We start from the raw sequence: 16,973 nt of genomic DNA, 5'->3' as shown, positions 1-16,973 counted from the left end.
GGGTGCAGGACGGAAGCACATCCCCGTTGTGCTCAGGGTTTACTCCTGGCTCTTTGCTCAGAGATCAGACCTGGCAAGCTTGGAGGACCAAACAAGGTGCCAGGCATCAATGCAAGGTCTGCTCCAGACTGAGATATTGCTGTTCTTGGGGAAAAAAAAATTATACCCTTTCAAACCTGACTACTCAGAAGGTACTTTATTTCTTAATGATTACACAAGTTTAAAAAGACAAAAAAAGGAAAACCTAGTAATACTAGAACAACTATTCTAAATTTTATATCAACAGATATGCTTGTTCAAAAGAAAGCTGGGAAATTCCACTTCTAGTATCTGCCCTAAGGGCCCAAAATATTTAGAAAGGACATTTACATTCCTATATTCATTGCAGTACAACTCACAATCGCCAAAATCTAGAACAAGTGGGGCTGGAGCAATAGTACAACGGGTAGGGCATTTGCCTTGCATGTAGCTGACCCGGGTTCAATTCCCATCATTCCATATGGTACCCTGAGCACCGCCAGGGGTAAATTCTGAGTGCATGAGCCAGGAGTAGCCCCTGTGCATCACTGGGTGTGACCCAAAAACCAAAACCAAAAAAAACAAAAACAAAAAAAACCCCCCAAAAACCAAAAACAAAATCTAGAAACAAGTGTCCAAGAACAGATGACTGAAGAAATTATGGTTCATATATACAATGATATACCATCAGGTAGCTTAATGAAAAGATGAAATCATGTAATTTGCTGCTTCGTGAATGGAGCTGGAGGGTATTGTGCTGAGTAAAGTTAGTCAGGAGAAGGACAGATAGAATTCACTCAGATGTGGGATATAAAATAACAGGGGAATAACAAATGCCCAAAGGCAACAGAAACTGAGAACTGGATTTCAGTAGGAAAACCATGAGGGTGATGGGGTGATTAGACTAAGGGGTGGGGGTTAGAGGGGGTGGACAACACTGGGACAATGGTGGAGGGAGGTGGACCCTCTGACGGAGAGCAGCGGAATGTGCTATGCATGAAACCCTATCATTAATAGTATTGTAAACAACGGTGCCTAAAATAAAGATGTGTGAATGAAAACAAAAAACAAAAGGAAGGTGGAAAAGACATTGAGGAAAAAAGTCATTAAGGGAAATTTGGAGATTCAAGAATTCATCCAAACAAAGGAATGAGAAATCTAAAAGAAAAATTATGTCAAACACATTTTATTTGGTATTTCATGTTAAGTCAATTTAAACAAAACTTTGCTGAACAGATTTTTAAAAATGACTTTGTACATGGACAGCTGAGAAACGGGATGGGAAGCCCCAAATAAATGTTTTTTAAAAATTAGTTAACTAAAGATGATATGCTTGGATTTTAAGAAAGGAGTCCAATAAACAAATGCTCTCTCATGGGATCTAGTAGATTAATCAATTCCTGTTTCTATAAAACACACTCGAGTGGTAAAAATTTACCTTTTTAAAAAAGCATTCCACATAAAAACATGTGTTCCCTCTTTTGCAATATTTAATTACCAACAGCCTCTAAATTGGTAAAATAAAATTGAATTTCTATTAACAAAGAAAAGTGCAAGTTTGTACAGCTAAACTCTGCAGCAAAGATGAAGAATGGAAAGTGAAAACTGGGGGTGCCATGCAGAAGAGGACTTTTGTGACGGTCTCCTGCACAGCGTCTCACACATCACACAGTCAACAGTCCACTGCTTTTTCGTTGCTCTTAAACGAGCAAAATCAAATTCTTTTTGCACTTAAAGAAACATTACATCTGTATCCCCCACATAATTTGTGACTGGGTAAGGCAAAGATATGTCCCAGCATCGTTGGGGACAGCAGCAATATACAGACTTCAAAAGTAGCCCTGAATCCTAGCATGGTAACGCAAGGAATGCATCTGATAAATCAAACTTGCAATGTTGTCACATTGTTCTAATTTATTTGATTAGTTTATCTGGAAAAACTTTTATAAATACATTATTTAAGAGGACAGTAAATTATTTTCTCACTTTGAAAAAAATATTTTTTCTTTCACAGTTTAAAACTGCTAAGTATGCATTTGCAAAAGGAGATGCAAGAAGAATGTGACAGCTGGGTCTGCAGAATGTCCATGTACAAGTTGCTTTTACAAGAACCTGGTAACCTGCCTATAATTTGCCTCTACACATAGAGCTCTTTGCAATAATATTGAAACAGGCTTAATTTAAATACCTCTCCTACTTACTTTTAGAGCATAGAGGTACTTATTTTCAAGTATTGTAAAAGGTAAATTTCTTTTGTGTCAATTTTACACATTAGCTTTTAAAGACCAACATATCTGTGTGAAAAATCATGCCTACTTAGCCCATTTCTTTTATAGTTAAATGTTCTCATGTTTTAGAGAATGCAGAAAAATATTGATTTGCAAAGAAGGAGCACACTGGAAAAAGCCATTTTTAAAGTATTGAAGAATAAGGAGCGTTTCTTTTTCTCTATTGGCGAGAATTATTAGAAAAGTTATCCAGTCAGTTGTCTTTAGCTGGCTTTAATAGTCTTTTCAAAATGATGATCAAGAAATCTTTAAAAAGTCGGAGGGAGAATGCTCCTTTATATTTGTGTATATAGCATGGAAGAAATTCCATTCTGTAGAATTCTTTTTAAACTTCTGCTTTGGTTCTTCAGAAGAAATGCTCACACAACTTCTAGATTAAGAGACAGAAAAAAAAAGTTAGTATATAATTTATTTAAATCTTATTTAAACATTACAGTAATATCTTAAAATTCTTAAACATTACCACACTTTTATATGCATTGTAATATAAGAATAGGCAGGATCTGTAGTGATATATTTAAGTGAATTATACTACTAAAATGAAAACAATGTATCTTTGGTTCAGTTTAGGCTCTATTTGCTTTTCTAAATTATATACATTGATTATAGTTTTTTCTTTGAGGGACTTATCTTCATTCTTCTGACATCCTCAGTATCTTATGCTTCTGACTCCAAACATATGTTGGAGTTAAACAGTTTGGGATAGTCATGATCCTGAAGAACTCTTACTCCACTCAAGATCACAGATACTGGACTATGTTCCTAAGAAAGGCAGGCATGAAAGGGGAGGAGAATGAGGATGGAATCGTAGATAAATCAAAGGTGACTTGAGGCCTGGAAAATGGTGCAGAAGTCATCAGCTTCTCTGGATGTTCCTTATCTTTTTGTGAATTTGTGACCTGACTATAGCAAAAGTCCCACCAAGAGTATTTCCACCTATATACAAGCAATCAGACAGTTCTCATAGGCCTATGAATGAGAATATCAGGACTGGGAGAATGTTAGAACTTCTATTTGACCACAAATAATCCCTTCTTGACTGTTTAAATACTTGGGGAACATGGGACTGGAGTGACAGTATAGTAGGTAGGGCGCCTTGCAGGCGGCTGACCCAGGTTCATTCCTTGATACCACATATGGTCCCGAGACAGGAAATATCCTTGAGCTCAGAGTCAGGAATAATCCTTGTGCACCGCCTATTGGGGACTAAAAATCAAACTAACAAACAAAAAGAGGACTATGGCCAAGTTTGTTTAATGCAGTATAATGAGATGCTAGTAACCTCTATGAAAGTGATCCACTAGGACAAGAATCTGTCAAAACAGAAAGAGGTCTAAAAAGACAAAGAGACAGAACTGGGATGATCTTACTTATTATTCCTGAGATTGATGGGTTTGTGCTGTTGAAATGCTACGTCCAGTGAGTTAGTAATCTGTGATGTTACTTATCTTTTGGGGTGCTATAAAACTACTATTCTTTGGGCATAAAGACTTTGGGACAAGTGTGAACCCCAGAGAGGCTATGAGACAGTCATAGTTAATACCAGCAATAGATACAGTCACTCAGCAAGAGAAAACAGGCTCAGTCTGATCCTAGGTTTGAGTAGCCATCCCATTCTCTAAACTATATGATCTTCAACCTCCAGTCCATGGTTTGGTGCCTGTCAACAGAAATTTCCTTCTACTTAGCACATGAGATATATGGATAAAATGCTCATTTTATGATGTCAAATTAAAAATGAATACATGAAACAATTAAAAATAATGGCTTTTATTTCTCTTTTAGAGGTCAATGAAATATTTCTATTTTTTTTTTTTACCAGCTTGCAGATATGAAAGGCCCAAAACCAGTGATCTAGGTCACAACTCTCCATTGTATCTTAATACATTTTAAAAGGACCATAATATTATAAAATAGTCCAGTAACCAAACAAGAAAAACATGGTGACAGAACATGAGAGCAGTGTTCTAATGTCTCAAGAGTTGAGTTGGGGGGAAAACAACCCCAGCAAAATTTTCTCCAGTGGGCACGTCTTGGTGCACGGGTCCTGATGTTATGGGGAGGCACTAGGCAGTGGCTTGCTGGGGAGGTGTGTTCTCACAGTGAGTATGGTGGGGTGCTGATGCTGAGGACACACTGCTGGAATCCAGCGGTGGCTGCAAACTAGATTTCCGCACTGAGTGGGGGAATAAAGAAGAGGGGCCCTACATGTTGCTGAGTCCAACTCAGAATTCCATTTTTATGGTCCATGTGTAATCTTCTCCAGGAGGCTCAAGGAGTCCCGTGCCATGGCCACAGTGCAGAAGGTTCACTCCCTCTGGGGTGGTCACTGCTCAAGTGAGTGGGAGGCAAGCTTACCTGCTGTCTGCTGTGTCTGAACACCATCTACCTGAGGCAGGGGCCCAAGTGTTCCTTCCTCATCAAAGGCCAAAATTGGATTCAGAGGAATTTCTGGGCTCTCGCTGTTGGTGACATCTAATCTGGATGGTTTAGATCCAATGGGTAAGTTTATGATCTCTTCAAAATTTTCATTCTGAACAGATACTCCATTTTCATTTGGTTTTTCCAAGTTGGCAGTACTGGAGAAATTTAAAAAAATCACCATCAAGATGAGTTGGGATTAAAAAAGGAAAATACATTTTGGGGACACCCAAAGACTTACATAATAGATAGCTTTACAATCATGTGGGGCTGGAGCGATAGCACAGCGGGTAGGGCGTTCGCCTTACAAGCGGCCAACATGGCCGACCTGAGTTCGATTCCTCCGCCCCTCTCGGAGAGCCCGGCAAGCTACCGAGAGTATTGGATATGCCAGACACAGTAACAACAAAGTCTCCAATGGAGACGTTACTGGGCCTGCTCGAGCAAATCGACGATCAACCGGAGGGCCTTTACCTTTACCTTTACAATCATGTGAGACAGACGGACCACATGATTACTAAAAAGAAAAAAAATTTTACACATTTGCATCTTTTTCTCCCTTTCACCCCTAAATGTTTGCATTTAATTAGAAATTTAGGGTTATAACATTCACTGTATCACTGTCCTCCCGATGTTCATCGATTTGCTTGAGCGGGCCCAGTAACATCTCCATCATGAGAGTTGGTTGTTGGTACTGTTTGGCATATCGAATATATCACAGGGAGCTTGCCAGGCTTTGCCGTGCGGGCAAGATAATCTCAGTAGTTTGCCAGGCTCTCCAAGAGGGGTGGAGGAATCGAACTCGGGTCAGCCATGTTGGCTGCGTGCAAGGCAAACACCCTACCCACTGTGCTATTGCTCTAGCCTAAGGTTATAACATTAAATAGAACAATTTACAATCATACCATTATCATATCTCCAAGAGTTTTATACATTTCTCATGCAGACATTTTCAGAAGGCTTTGTTCTGACAGATACATTATTAGGATTTCACTTCAAAGATGAGTGCATTATAAGAAGGGAGTGAGGTAGATGATTGGCACAAAATTGCAGAAGTTCCAAGACACAGGAAAAACCAAAACACATACTTTGATTTCTGGTTTTGTATTCCCATCATTCTATCATTTTGTACATTCTCCGGTTGTTTAAACTTGAAACTATCACTTGATATCACTGGATTCTTGAAACACGTGCATTAATATTGTTGTTTTTTTGTCACCCAACTGGTACTCAGGATCTACTCTTAGCTCAGTGCTCAGGGTTTGCTTTCAGTAGTGCTGGCGGTCCATATGCTTCGAGGACTTAAACCCATGGCCTCATGTGCAAGGCAAGTGCTTGACAGCTGAGCCAAAGCCTGGGATCTGTGTGTATTAACTCACAATAAACTGCCAAAGGCAAACTTTTTCATCTTTTTTTCTTTAAATTTGCCTCTGATTTTTCTACCTTGATTCTCATGTTTAATAACTTGGAATTGGCCATCAAATCCTTAAATTTCTTTGTTCCTTAGATTGTTCACTCTCTTTACAAGCCCTAGAGCAAAATCGACAGCCCTTTTTATTCATTATTATGCTTCTTGATGTAGTAAAAACAATGCTTGTGCATCAAGTGAATGCCAGATTAGTTTTATTATTCATTTTCTCTTACTGTAGCTATATACATATTTATAAGCATCATAATTTTTCAGTGCTCAATTCATGTATCCAAAATGACCCTATCTGAAATGACAAAATTATTCTAGTTTAAATTTCCAAATGAAAAAAGAAAGTGATAAAAATTATAAAGTAAAAATTGTGACGGTTTTAACTTTTAATCCATCCTGATCCTAAATTAAATAAAGTGATAGAAGAGGTCAGAGATTTAAAAAAAAATAATCTGGCTTCCTGCATGCAAAGCATGAACTCCACCTGCTGAGCTATCTCTCTGGCCCCAAGAAATGCTTACTATTTAAAAATTAATTTACTTGGGGTTTTGGGGAGCTACACCTGGCTGTGCATAGACCTTACTCTTGGCTCTACACTCTGGATCATTTTGGGTGGTGTGTGGGGGATCCTGTGTGGTGTCTGGGATCAAGTCTGGGACGGCCACATATAAACAAGGCAAGCACATTACGTGCTGTATTCTCTAGGCCCTAAATGTTTATCAATTTACTTATTTTGCTGTTTGGGCCACATTCAGTGATGCTCAGGGTTTATGCCTGGTTCTGCATTCAGGAATTACCCCTAGCAGTATTCAGGGATTCCAGGGATTGAACCCATGTTGGCCATGTGCAAGGCAAGCATCTTACCCACTATACATACTGCTCTTTTCATTTTTAAAAATGAAATTTTTTAAAATTGAGTCACCATGACATACAATTACAAAACTTTCATGTTTGAGTTTCAGTCATACAATGATTGAACACCCATCCCTTCACCAGTGCACATTCTCCATCACCAATGACCCAGTATTACCAGCCCCCCCACCCCCCAATTCCAACTCTCCCCCCTGCCTCTATGGCAGACAATTTTCCCCACATTCTCTACTTTTGGGCATTACGGTTTGAAATATAGATACTGGGAGACTATCCTGTTTGTTCCTTTATCTACTTTCAGCACACATCTCCCATCCTGAACGATCCCTCCAACGATCATTGACTTAGTGATCCCTTTTCTATTTCATTTGCCTTCTCCCCCAGCTCATGAGGCAGTTTTACTTCAAATATGGAGCACTATTCCTGGTCCTTGTGACTATTGTCCTTGGGTGTCAGTCTCATACTATGTTTAAATGTTTATTGTTTCTATTATAAGATTTATCTGTTTTTTCTTCTAGTGACTGAACCCTGACTGATACAGTGAGTACAGGAATGTTCAGTTTGTAAGATGAAAGCAGAAAGGGAATAGAAACAAAATGATAACTTATGAAAGGTCTTGGGTTGGAGCAATAGCACAGCAGGAAGGGAGTTTGCCTTACACGCGGCCGACCCGGCTGACCCAGGTTTGATTCCTCTGCCCCTCTCGGAGAGCCCGGCAAGATACCGAGATGCACGGCAAAGCCTGGCAAGCTACTGGTGACATATTCGATATGCCAAACACAGTAACAAGTGTCACAATGGAGACATTACTGGGCCCACTCAAGCAAATCAATGAACAATGGGAGGACAGTGACAGTGATAAAACATCTTGAAATAGTGGCATGCATATGCTGCCCGAGCCCATGTACTGCTTGTGGCCACGTGGCAGAGCACATATGGTGCCTGAGCATGTGTCACCTGCATCTTCCCTCTTGAGATGTGTACTTTCATGTCTAATGCTGGGTTGTGTTTCGGGGCTCTCTATGCCCTTGGAGAAGCCTGGGTTCTCTCTCTCTCTCTCTCTCTCTCTCTCTCTCTCTTTTTTCCTTTTGGGATCACACCCAGCGATGCACAGGGGTTACTCCTGGCTCTGTACTCAGGAGTTACTCCTGGCGGTGCTCAGGGGGCCATATGGGATGCTGGGAATTGAACCCGGGTCGGCTGTGTACAAGGCAAACGCCCTACCCACTGTGCTATCTCTCTAGCCCCCTGGGTTCTCTCTTGAGCATGTTACTCTCCACTCTCTCCCACTTTCTCTTCCTCCTTGCCCTCAAAACCTCCAAATAAGTCTGTTTTACTTCCAAAAAAAAGAGGAATAGTGAAAAAGAACTTAATCCCTGAGCACAGAGCCAGGTATTTGCTCTGAGCATCACAGGGTGTGGGCCTGAAACAAAGTTTCCAATCTGGTAAAAATTACAAAAATTTAAAAAATCAATAGATGAGCAGTCTGATCATCTATGACTGTCACAAAACTGAGTTTTGCTGCCTGACTTCAGCAGCTCATTTCACATTCGTACTTCAGAGCACGCTGATAACAGGGTTAGTTCAAGAGACAAGGAGCAAAAGCAAAATAACTAGATTGAACAGGATCTATAAATACTGTTTCTGTCAAGTAAAAGCTAAGAGACAAGGTGTACTGTACAGAAACATGAGTTTCAAAGTAGCTGAGATAACATTAAATGCAAGGGGTGAAATGAACCATGGCAAAACAAACACCATTGGGTGTGGGGAGGTGGCCAAAAAATAATTTTCTGGAAAATGAATTAAATATTAAATTTAATTACTAATTAAATTTCAACAAAAAAGTAACTAGGGCTACAGAGACAATATAGCAGGCAAGGCCCCATCTGATTCCCAGAGCCCACCAGCAGCAGTGCTCCCTGAGCCCACCACCAGAAGTAAGCCTTGAGCACTGCCAGCTATAGCCAAAACAATAAACAAGCTAAGAACTATTTTTCAAAAATTTCTATTTCTATTTTTAAAAAATGTAATAAAGTATCCAACAAGAAGTGAAAACCTTTCCTTACTATTATGTTCTAACGCTTTCTTCCACATATAATACATCTAAATATTTGATTCCATATTTCCGTTTGTTTCTGGGCCACACCCAGCAGTGCCGGGGGGTCAGGTTTACTCCTGTCTCTGTGCTTGGGGGTCACTCTGGTACTGAGGTTGGGGTTGTCACATGCAAGCCAAACAAACAAACACTGTCCTCCCGTTGTTCATCGATTTGCTTGTGCCGGCCCAGTAACATCTTCATTATGAGACTTCTTGTTACTGTGTTTGGCATATTGAATACTCTCTTGATAGCTTGCCAGGCTCTCTGAGAGGGGCGGAGGAATCGAACCCGGCTCAGCAGGGCTGGCTGCACGCAAGACAAATGCCCTACTGCTGTGCTATCATTCCAGCCCACATGCAAGCCAAACATTTTAAATCCCATACTATCAGTCTGGTTCCTGGTTCTTTATTTTGTAATTTTATTTTATGTTTTCTTTTTTTTTAGCATTCTAAATGAAATTTTTCTGTATTTTTTTTAAAGCATCCCTGCATCAATGACCCAAGGTTCCCTCCCTCCCTCTCCCTATCCTGCCTCCTTAGAAAACTCATTTAAAGAATTTTTACTTATTATAATTTGGGTCATATAATTACAACAGTGTCAACTCTTTGATGGCTTTGATGTGCATACAGTTACCTCAGCTACATAGAGAAATGAACAAATTCTTCCCTATAATTTTCTTTGTTAGTCATTCTAAAATCTTACCATCAAAGACTCAAGAAAAAAAAATTTTTTTTTTCCCTTTCTCAGGCCATAGAATTATTAGCTCTACCCGAAGTCAATAGGGTTGAGTGGCAAAAAAACAGTAATGTTCTCCTTTAATGTGAGTCAGTGAAAAAGGACCGGGTATGACTCACCTCTCCACAGTCACTTCTGATTGGTGTGAGGTAACCGCAGGTGTGCTGGTCACTGGTTCTCCACTTCCGGCAGCGTTCACTAGAGTCGGAAGTGCAGACACTGCTGGACAGAGCAGAGAGAGGATAAAGGGTCATTATTATAAAATCTGCTCTCCAGGACTCAGAATGCTTGGCTCTGCTATTTACTAATCTGTGTTGCAGTTTCGTCAGGGATAATAGTGCCTACACCTACTTCAGTGGCTACAAGGAGGATTAAGCATAAGATCTCAGACACTAAGTACTTAGAACAGTATCTAGCACTTTGTAATAGTGAAAATCAATGCTGCTATGATTTTTGTTTGCATTGACTTGACAGTACTGACTTTTGTGTTTGGTACTTAGGGTTTAATCCTAGCTCTGTCCTAAAGGATAATTTCTGGGGGGCCTCGGGGGATCATTTGTGGTGCCAGGGATCATAGGCTGCATGCAAGGCATATGCCCTACCCGCTATGCTACTGCTTCAGCCCCAGAAAGTACATATCATTGAAAGTGAAGATAGCAGTGGGGAAACAACCAGGGACACTCAGAACATCTTTACTGCAGGACTTGGAGTAAATCACCATGAAATACTTTTAGTGATGACTAATGTTTTTTAAAACTCGGTTGTGTCCTGGTCACATTTATAATGACAGGCTATCACTGACCTGGAAGACACAGTGAATTATACCCACACTGCTACCTTATTTTCCAGCACCCAATGATGGAATACAGCTTAGTTAGGTCAACAATATTGATGCCTGACTATAAAATTTGGGACAGGGTTAAAGTCTTGTCAACCTTTGTAAAGGTCAGAGTTTCAGGGAAATTTGTGGCAGTTTCAACTTGAGAGAGTAATTGATGTGAATCCAAATGTGATTTCACTGTCTGGCACAAATTCAATAAAACTGCCACCGGCTCAAAGATTGACTTAACTGAAGCAAGGAAGTAATTGATAATTTCCAAGCTCCCCAATTTCCCAAGCTGTTAACAGGCAGTCTCTGAACTCCTGAAAGGAGTCTACTGATAGGAATTTACAGACTCTTGATATGCCTATAAACTTACCAACCTGCACTGATAACCCTGGGTCTGGAGGGACAGTACATCTGGAGGCCAGAGCTATAGTACAGTGGGTAGAGCATTTGCCTTGCATGTGGCTGACCTGGGTTTGATCCCCAACATCCCATATTGACCTCTGAGCACTGACAAGAGTAATTCCTGAGTGCAACGCCAGAAGTACCCATCAGCATTACTGGGTGTGACCCAAAAAACCAAAATGGAAAAAAAAACAAACCAAACCAAAAAAAATCCCAAGGCAGTACAGCTAATAAGGCACTTGCCTTGTACCTGGCCCACCTGGGCTTGATCCCTGGCTCTCCATATGGTCCCCTAAGCACTTCCAGAGCAAGGAAGAATGAAGTCATGAAATTTGCTTATAAATGGATGGACATGGAGAGTATCAGACTGAGTGAAATGAGTCAAAAGAAGAGGGACAGATACAGAATGACTGCACTAATTTATGAGATATAAAAAGAACATAGTATAAGACTAATATTCAAGGATAGAAAAAACAGGGGCCAGGAATACTGGCTCACGGCTGGAAGCTTGCTACAAGTATGTATGGGGTGGAGGGCAGTTAGGATAAAGAACCAGTACAACAATATTTGGAAGGGATCACTGGACAAGAACTGAATGCTGAAAGTAAAGGGATATGCATGATAACATTTCAGTTTTTGTAATGCAAGCTATAATGCCCAAAAGGGGAATCGGGGAGGGAGGGAAGGGGAAAGAGAGGGGGACAAAGGGAAGCGAGAGGAAGGGAGGGAGGGAAGGAGGGAGAGAGGGAGGAAGAGAGAGAGAGAGAGAGAGTGAGGTGTAGGGTACAGGAGAGTGACTGGGGCTATTGGTGGTGGGAAATATACACTAGCTGGATAAACTTGGGTGAAAGGATGGGTGTTGGAACACTGTATGACAGAAACCCAATTATGAACAACTTTGTAACTATGTATCTCAAGGTGATTCAATTATAAATAAACTAAAACAACAACAACAACAACAACAAAAGATTTTTTTTTAAAAAACAAGGATCTTAAGAGCAAATATACACGTTACTTTGGCAAGTAGTAAATGAGTGAAATTTAATTTTATATTTAATAAAAGTTCTCTTAATATAAATTTATACATATATACATATACACATACTTAGGGAGTTATTATATATCTATAGTGACACACACATAAGTAAATACAAACTTATCAGTAATGTAAAATAAGCTTATTTCACATTCATAAGAATATAGAAAAGATAAAAACCAAACACCAAGAATGCCAAATGCTAGAGAGTTATAAACAAGGGGAAAATCTGTGAACTAGGTGACATATACTGATGGTTCTGTAAGTATATTTTTAATCAATGATTTATTTTGACTTCAATTAAGTTAAACTCTAGACTTGAATTAAGTGCTCAGAAATAAGTACCTGTTTCTCCAGTGAGAGCTCCCTTGGCTATATCTCCATTTCTCTGATCAAGAGTTTTCTACAAAGAAGGGGAAAAAGGGAATTTTTAGTGTTTAAAGGAGAAAGTAAAAGTAAAGGGGAAAACAAAGTTCTTAACAAAGTTAAAAAATGGTCATCTCATTACCTTATCTGGAGCTTCTGTTTTCCTGGTTCTTTTCATAATTTCCTCAAGTCGCTACAAGCAAGGAATAATTGAGCGAAAGATCACTTACAGAAAACAAAATTGCCTGGCACAACAAATCATCTGTGGATAACATGTTAATCTGGGACAATATAACATCCATTACTTTATTCTATAGCCAAAGCAGTTAGAACTAGATTAAGCCATGAGTAAGAATTATTTTGGATAAAAATGAAGAGAAGGACTGGAGAGATAGTACAGCAGTTAGCAGTGCATTTGCCTTCATGTGGCTGACTGAGGTTCGTTCCTGGGCATACCAGATGGTCTTTCGAGCACTGCCAGGAGTAACCCTTGAGCCTCACAAGGTATAGACCCAAAACCAAAAACACCAAAAAAAAAAAAAAAAGCACTATAGCACTGTCATCCCATTGTTCATCAATTTGCTTGAGCAGGCACCAGTAATGTCTCCATTGTGAGACTTGTTACTGTTTTTGGCATATCGAATATGCTACGAGGAGCTTGCCAGGCTCTGCCGTGCGGGTGAGATACTCTTGGTAGCTTGCTGGGCTCTCTGAGAGAGACAGAGGAATCGAACCCGGGTTGGCCTCGTGCAAGGCAAATGCCCTACCCGCTGTACTATACTCTGTAATGGGCAAATAAAAAATAAAAAAAAAAAGCAACACAAAAACCCTAACCAAAAATTGTATTAATAATACAAAGAGCAACTTCAATTTTCTTCAATAAGTAGGAATACATTTTTTTTTCTTTTTGCTGTTATTTTGGTGCCACACTTAGCTATGCTCAGAGCTTACTCCTGTACTCTTGGTAATGGGACCATACACGGTGCTGGGGGATCGAACCTGTGTCTACAGTGTGCAAGGCAAGTGTGCCTCACTCCCTGCACTGCCTCTTCTGCCTGCACATTTGTGTATGGATGGCTAGTCAGTGGGCCCAGTTGCTCCAAGATATGGAATGTTCTCACTTACATGTGGGACTTAGAGATAAACAGCAAAGGAGCCACAAAGGGCCAAAGGCAACACAAGAGAACTGACCCACAAAACTAAGTTTTGTGCAGAGGGGGTGTTGCTAAAAGGCCGGGGCAGAGAAGCTGAGGGAGGGAGGTGTGTTCATTGGAGATGGGTCTGGTGTTGGAATTATGTGCATGAGAAACCATCATCAAAAATATTGTAAAAAAAGATTGTAAAATACAGTACCTCAATTTGAAAACAAACAAAAAGGTTAAAAAAAATTTAAAATGACCTCCCTCCACACACCAAAAATAATAATAATAGAAAGTAAGTATCTCAACAGTTAGTGCCCCAGGCTTCTGGTCACCTTCTTTCTCTCCAGGCGCTCCTGTTCTTCCTTCTGGAAATGCTTCTCCCTTTCCTGCCGGGCCCTCTCTGCTTCTTCCCGAACCCGAGCTTCTTCTTCCTTCTGGAAACACAAATTCAGCATGGTGCTCCTCACACCGAGGCTGGCTCTGCCCACTGCCTCAATTTCCCTGGGCATCTTGAATTGAGGTCAAGTGGCCGACAGCATCGCGTGGGCAATGAGCGTGAGCAGAGGACGCCGGACCCTTCCAGAGACAAGGACACTGTCCCCTGCCCAAGGGCCGCTTCCCTTCAGGGACCCCAGCGCCCCCACCTGTCTCTGGGCGCGCTCCAGCTCCTCCCGCTCGCGCTCCTCTGCCTGCCGCCTCAACTGCTCCTCCTTCTCGCGGGCCTGCTCGGCTTCCTGCCTTCGGGATTCTTCCTCCCGCCGAGATCTCTCTTCAGCCACCCTTTGAGCCAACTCTTCTCTTTTTTGTCTGAAAAAAGATTAAAAACACAAAAACAAAAAACAAAAAACAACAACAATGAGGAGAAGCAGTGTGTGGTTACTGCAAGGAAGGTGTGTTCAGATATCTGGAAAAGTATCTCCTCCTGAGAAAGAGAGAGCAAAAGGGAATGCACCTGCCACAGAGGTGGGGTGAGGTGGGGGGACTAGGTGGGGGTGGGGGGAGGGATACTGGGACCATCGGTAGTGGAGAATGGGCACTGGTGGAGGGATGGGTACTGGATCATTGTATGACTGAAACGCAAGCACGAAAGTTTGTAAGTCTGTAACAGTACCTCTCTAATAAACAAATTAAAAAAAAAATCTCCTTGACAAGTACAACATTGTTAGGGAACGAAAATAAGAATCACCCTGTTTTCGTCCTCATCTTCTCAGTCTGTGGTAAACAGAAGCAAAAGGAAACCACTAAGAGTTTGAGGAAAAAAATATTTTAGGGGACCTGGAATTTAACAATCTTTAAAGGCTAAGATTTGTTTAATTCAATGATATGACTTCTTCGTGGAAAAATAAGCAAAAAAAAAAAAAAGGGAGCTATCTCGGCAAATAATAAAAGAGCGATAGCACAGCGGGTAGGGCATTTGCCTTGCACGCAGCCAACATGGCCGACCTGAGTTCGATTCCTCCGCCCCTCTCGGAGAGCCCGGCAAGCTACCGAGAGTATTCGATATGCCAGACACAGTAACAACAAAGTCTCCAATGGAGACGTTACTGGGCCCGCTCGAGCAAATCGATGATCAACGGGAGGGCCTTTACTTTACTTTACTTAATGTTCTGTCACCAGATAGGAGGAAGATGGATATTTGGCTGCCTGCTGAGGCCAAGGGCAGGGTACCTTCAAGATGGCAGCTAGAGTGGGGCTCCATTTCTTCCCGAAGGCACAGTCCTGCTTATCTGAAGAACAATTATATTGACATTAGCCTTATTAGCCTCAGAAGGGGATCAGGCAAGCAAACTGTGCCTGGCACAGTGTCTTGGCAGGCAATTATTGGGCATTTTACAGTCTCACCCGGCTATCCTGGGAGGTGTTCTAGCTAGAAAGAAGAAAATATGAGCTCTAATTATGCAGCCTTAAAATAATTAAGAAATATAATGAGGAAACATGGAGATTAGAGATAGGTGAGTAAAAACAATTGCACAACTGTACCTCTATGATAGGCAGAGTTACGTAAATGCATGTGTGTGCATTTATGTACATACACCCACACTCTCCTCAGAGTGACTCAGGACTACTCAAAACATACAGTTATTGAAATCTCCTTAATGTTTTTTCTTTCCCATTTAAACCTTTTTCCTTCACTCCTCCAATTCTGTTGTGCTACCTTTAAAACAGGAAAATGTGATCTCAGAGAGTCCTCTAGGAGTGAGAAGAACAGCAGGTAAAAGGAATTCAGAAAGAGTCAATCAGTTCACCTCCACCTCCATTATTTCTACTTCTGGGACTTAGACGGGAAAGGACTCACTCCAAGGCATCACTAGGGTCTCACTGACAACATGTCGCCAAAGCAACCACTGTGCCTTTTACCTTTCCAGTTCTTCCCTTTCTCTCTTCTCCTTTTCCTCCTTCTCTCTCTGTTCCCGGGCCAGCCGTCTCTTCTCAGCTAGCAACCTGGTGGCCTCTTCTGGGTCAGTGGTGCCTGCGGAGGTCTTCGGCGAGGCGGTCACAGTGGGTGATGGGCCTGGGCCCGGCGTGGGGGCTGAGGCCGAGGCCGGAACAGGAGCCGGGACTGGAGAGGGGGCTGGGGCCGGGGCCATGGCTGGAGCAGCTGCACAAACAGGTACAAGAAGAAAACCAGCTGGAAACAAAACCCAAAGAATAAAACAAAAACTAGCATTCCCCACACCCCAGGCCTAGAATTCATCATTGGAGAAGAAAAGGGAATGCTTATTACTGTGTGTTCTCACGGTTTCACGGTATTCTACATGTAGCCAAGCAACAGAAAACAAAAAGCTGCATGTGTAAGCGAGACGTCCAACAAAGCTGCCACAATGCCGCCTCGTCTTTATTTTCACACGTGGTCAATCAGTTAACAGGATCTACTCAATGTGAACCGAGTGGAGATCCTGTGTTACAACTCTGGGAAGTTGTACCCCGAGCAAAAAGATGTGATTTTAATTTGTCTTTCATTACATTAAAAAAAAAATTAAAAAACCAACTTTACCCCCTCACCCCCCCTTTTTTTGGCTTTTTGGGTCACACCCGGCGATGCTCAGGGGTTACTCCTGGCGGTGCTTAGGGGACCATATGGGATGCCGGGGATCAAACCTAGGTCGGCTACATGCAAGGCAAATGCCCTACTCTTGTACTATCACTCCAGCCCCATCCCCTTTCTTTCTTTAGTGACTGCTTATTACTAAAGTCTTTCTATGATTCTCAGCATCCATGCTGCCAGGCCAGATTCAGGCTGGAAGGATGATACCTAAGGAAAGAGCCCCCCCAACCCCCCACTCTCTCTCTAATTTCTACATGATCGGAGCCAAAGTTTCTGTGAATGTGCTTAGCTATGCCAGGTCT

At 41.4% G+C, this 16,973-nt stretch overlaps 1 protein-coding gene across 6 annotated transcripts in view; it reads right to left on the bottom strand.

Annotated features, from left to right (window-relative positions):
• Window positions 1–2,346: 2,346 nt before the first annotated feature.
• Window positions 2,347–16,973, bottom strand: part of MAP7 (microtubule associated protein 7) — a 165,391-nt gene continuing 150,764 nt past the window's right edge. Inside the window, exons 12-19 of one of the 6 annotated variants that reach the window (XM_056125985.1) lie at window positions 15,984–16,224; window positions 14,270–14,432; window positions 13,958–14,059; window positions 12,626–12,676; window positions 12,463–12,520; window positions 9,970–10,069; window positions 4,665–4,885; window positions 2,347–2,676 (exon numbers count right to left, since the gene is read on the bottom strand). In XM_056125985.1, coding sequence (XP_055981960.1) covers window positions 2,666–2,676; window positions 4,665–4,885; window positions 9,970–10,069; window positions 12,463–12,520; window positions 12,626–12,676; window positions 13,958–14,059; window positions 14,270–14,432; window positions 15,984–16,224 — 947 coding nt within the window. In that variant the 3' untranslated portion in view covers window positions 2,347–2,665. Of the gene's footprint in view, window positions 2,677–3,976; window positions 4,886–9,969; window positions 10,070–12,462; window positions 12,521–12,625; window positions 12,677–13,957; window positions 14,060–14,269; window positions 14,433–15,983; window positions 16,225–16,973 lie in introns of those variants that run through there. The other 5 variants (XM_056125986.1, XM_056125984.1, XM_056125987.1 and 2 more) reach the window with 5 other exon arrangements.

The sequence above is a fragment of the Sorex fumeus genome, unplaced genomic scaffold (assembly GCF_029834395.1).
Source record: "Sorex fumeus unplaced genomic scaffold, SorFum_2.1 ptg000061l, whole genome shotgun sequence".
NCBI lineage: Eukaryota > Metazoa > Chordata > Mammalia > Eulipotyphla > Soricidae > Sorex > Sorex fumeus.
Note: the sequence above shows the minus strand (reverse complement) of the source record. Positions and strands in the feature narration are given on the sequence as shown.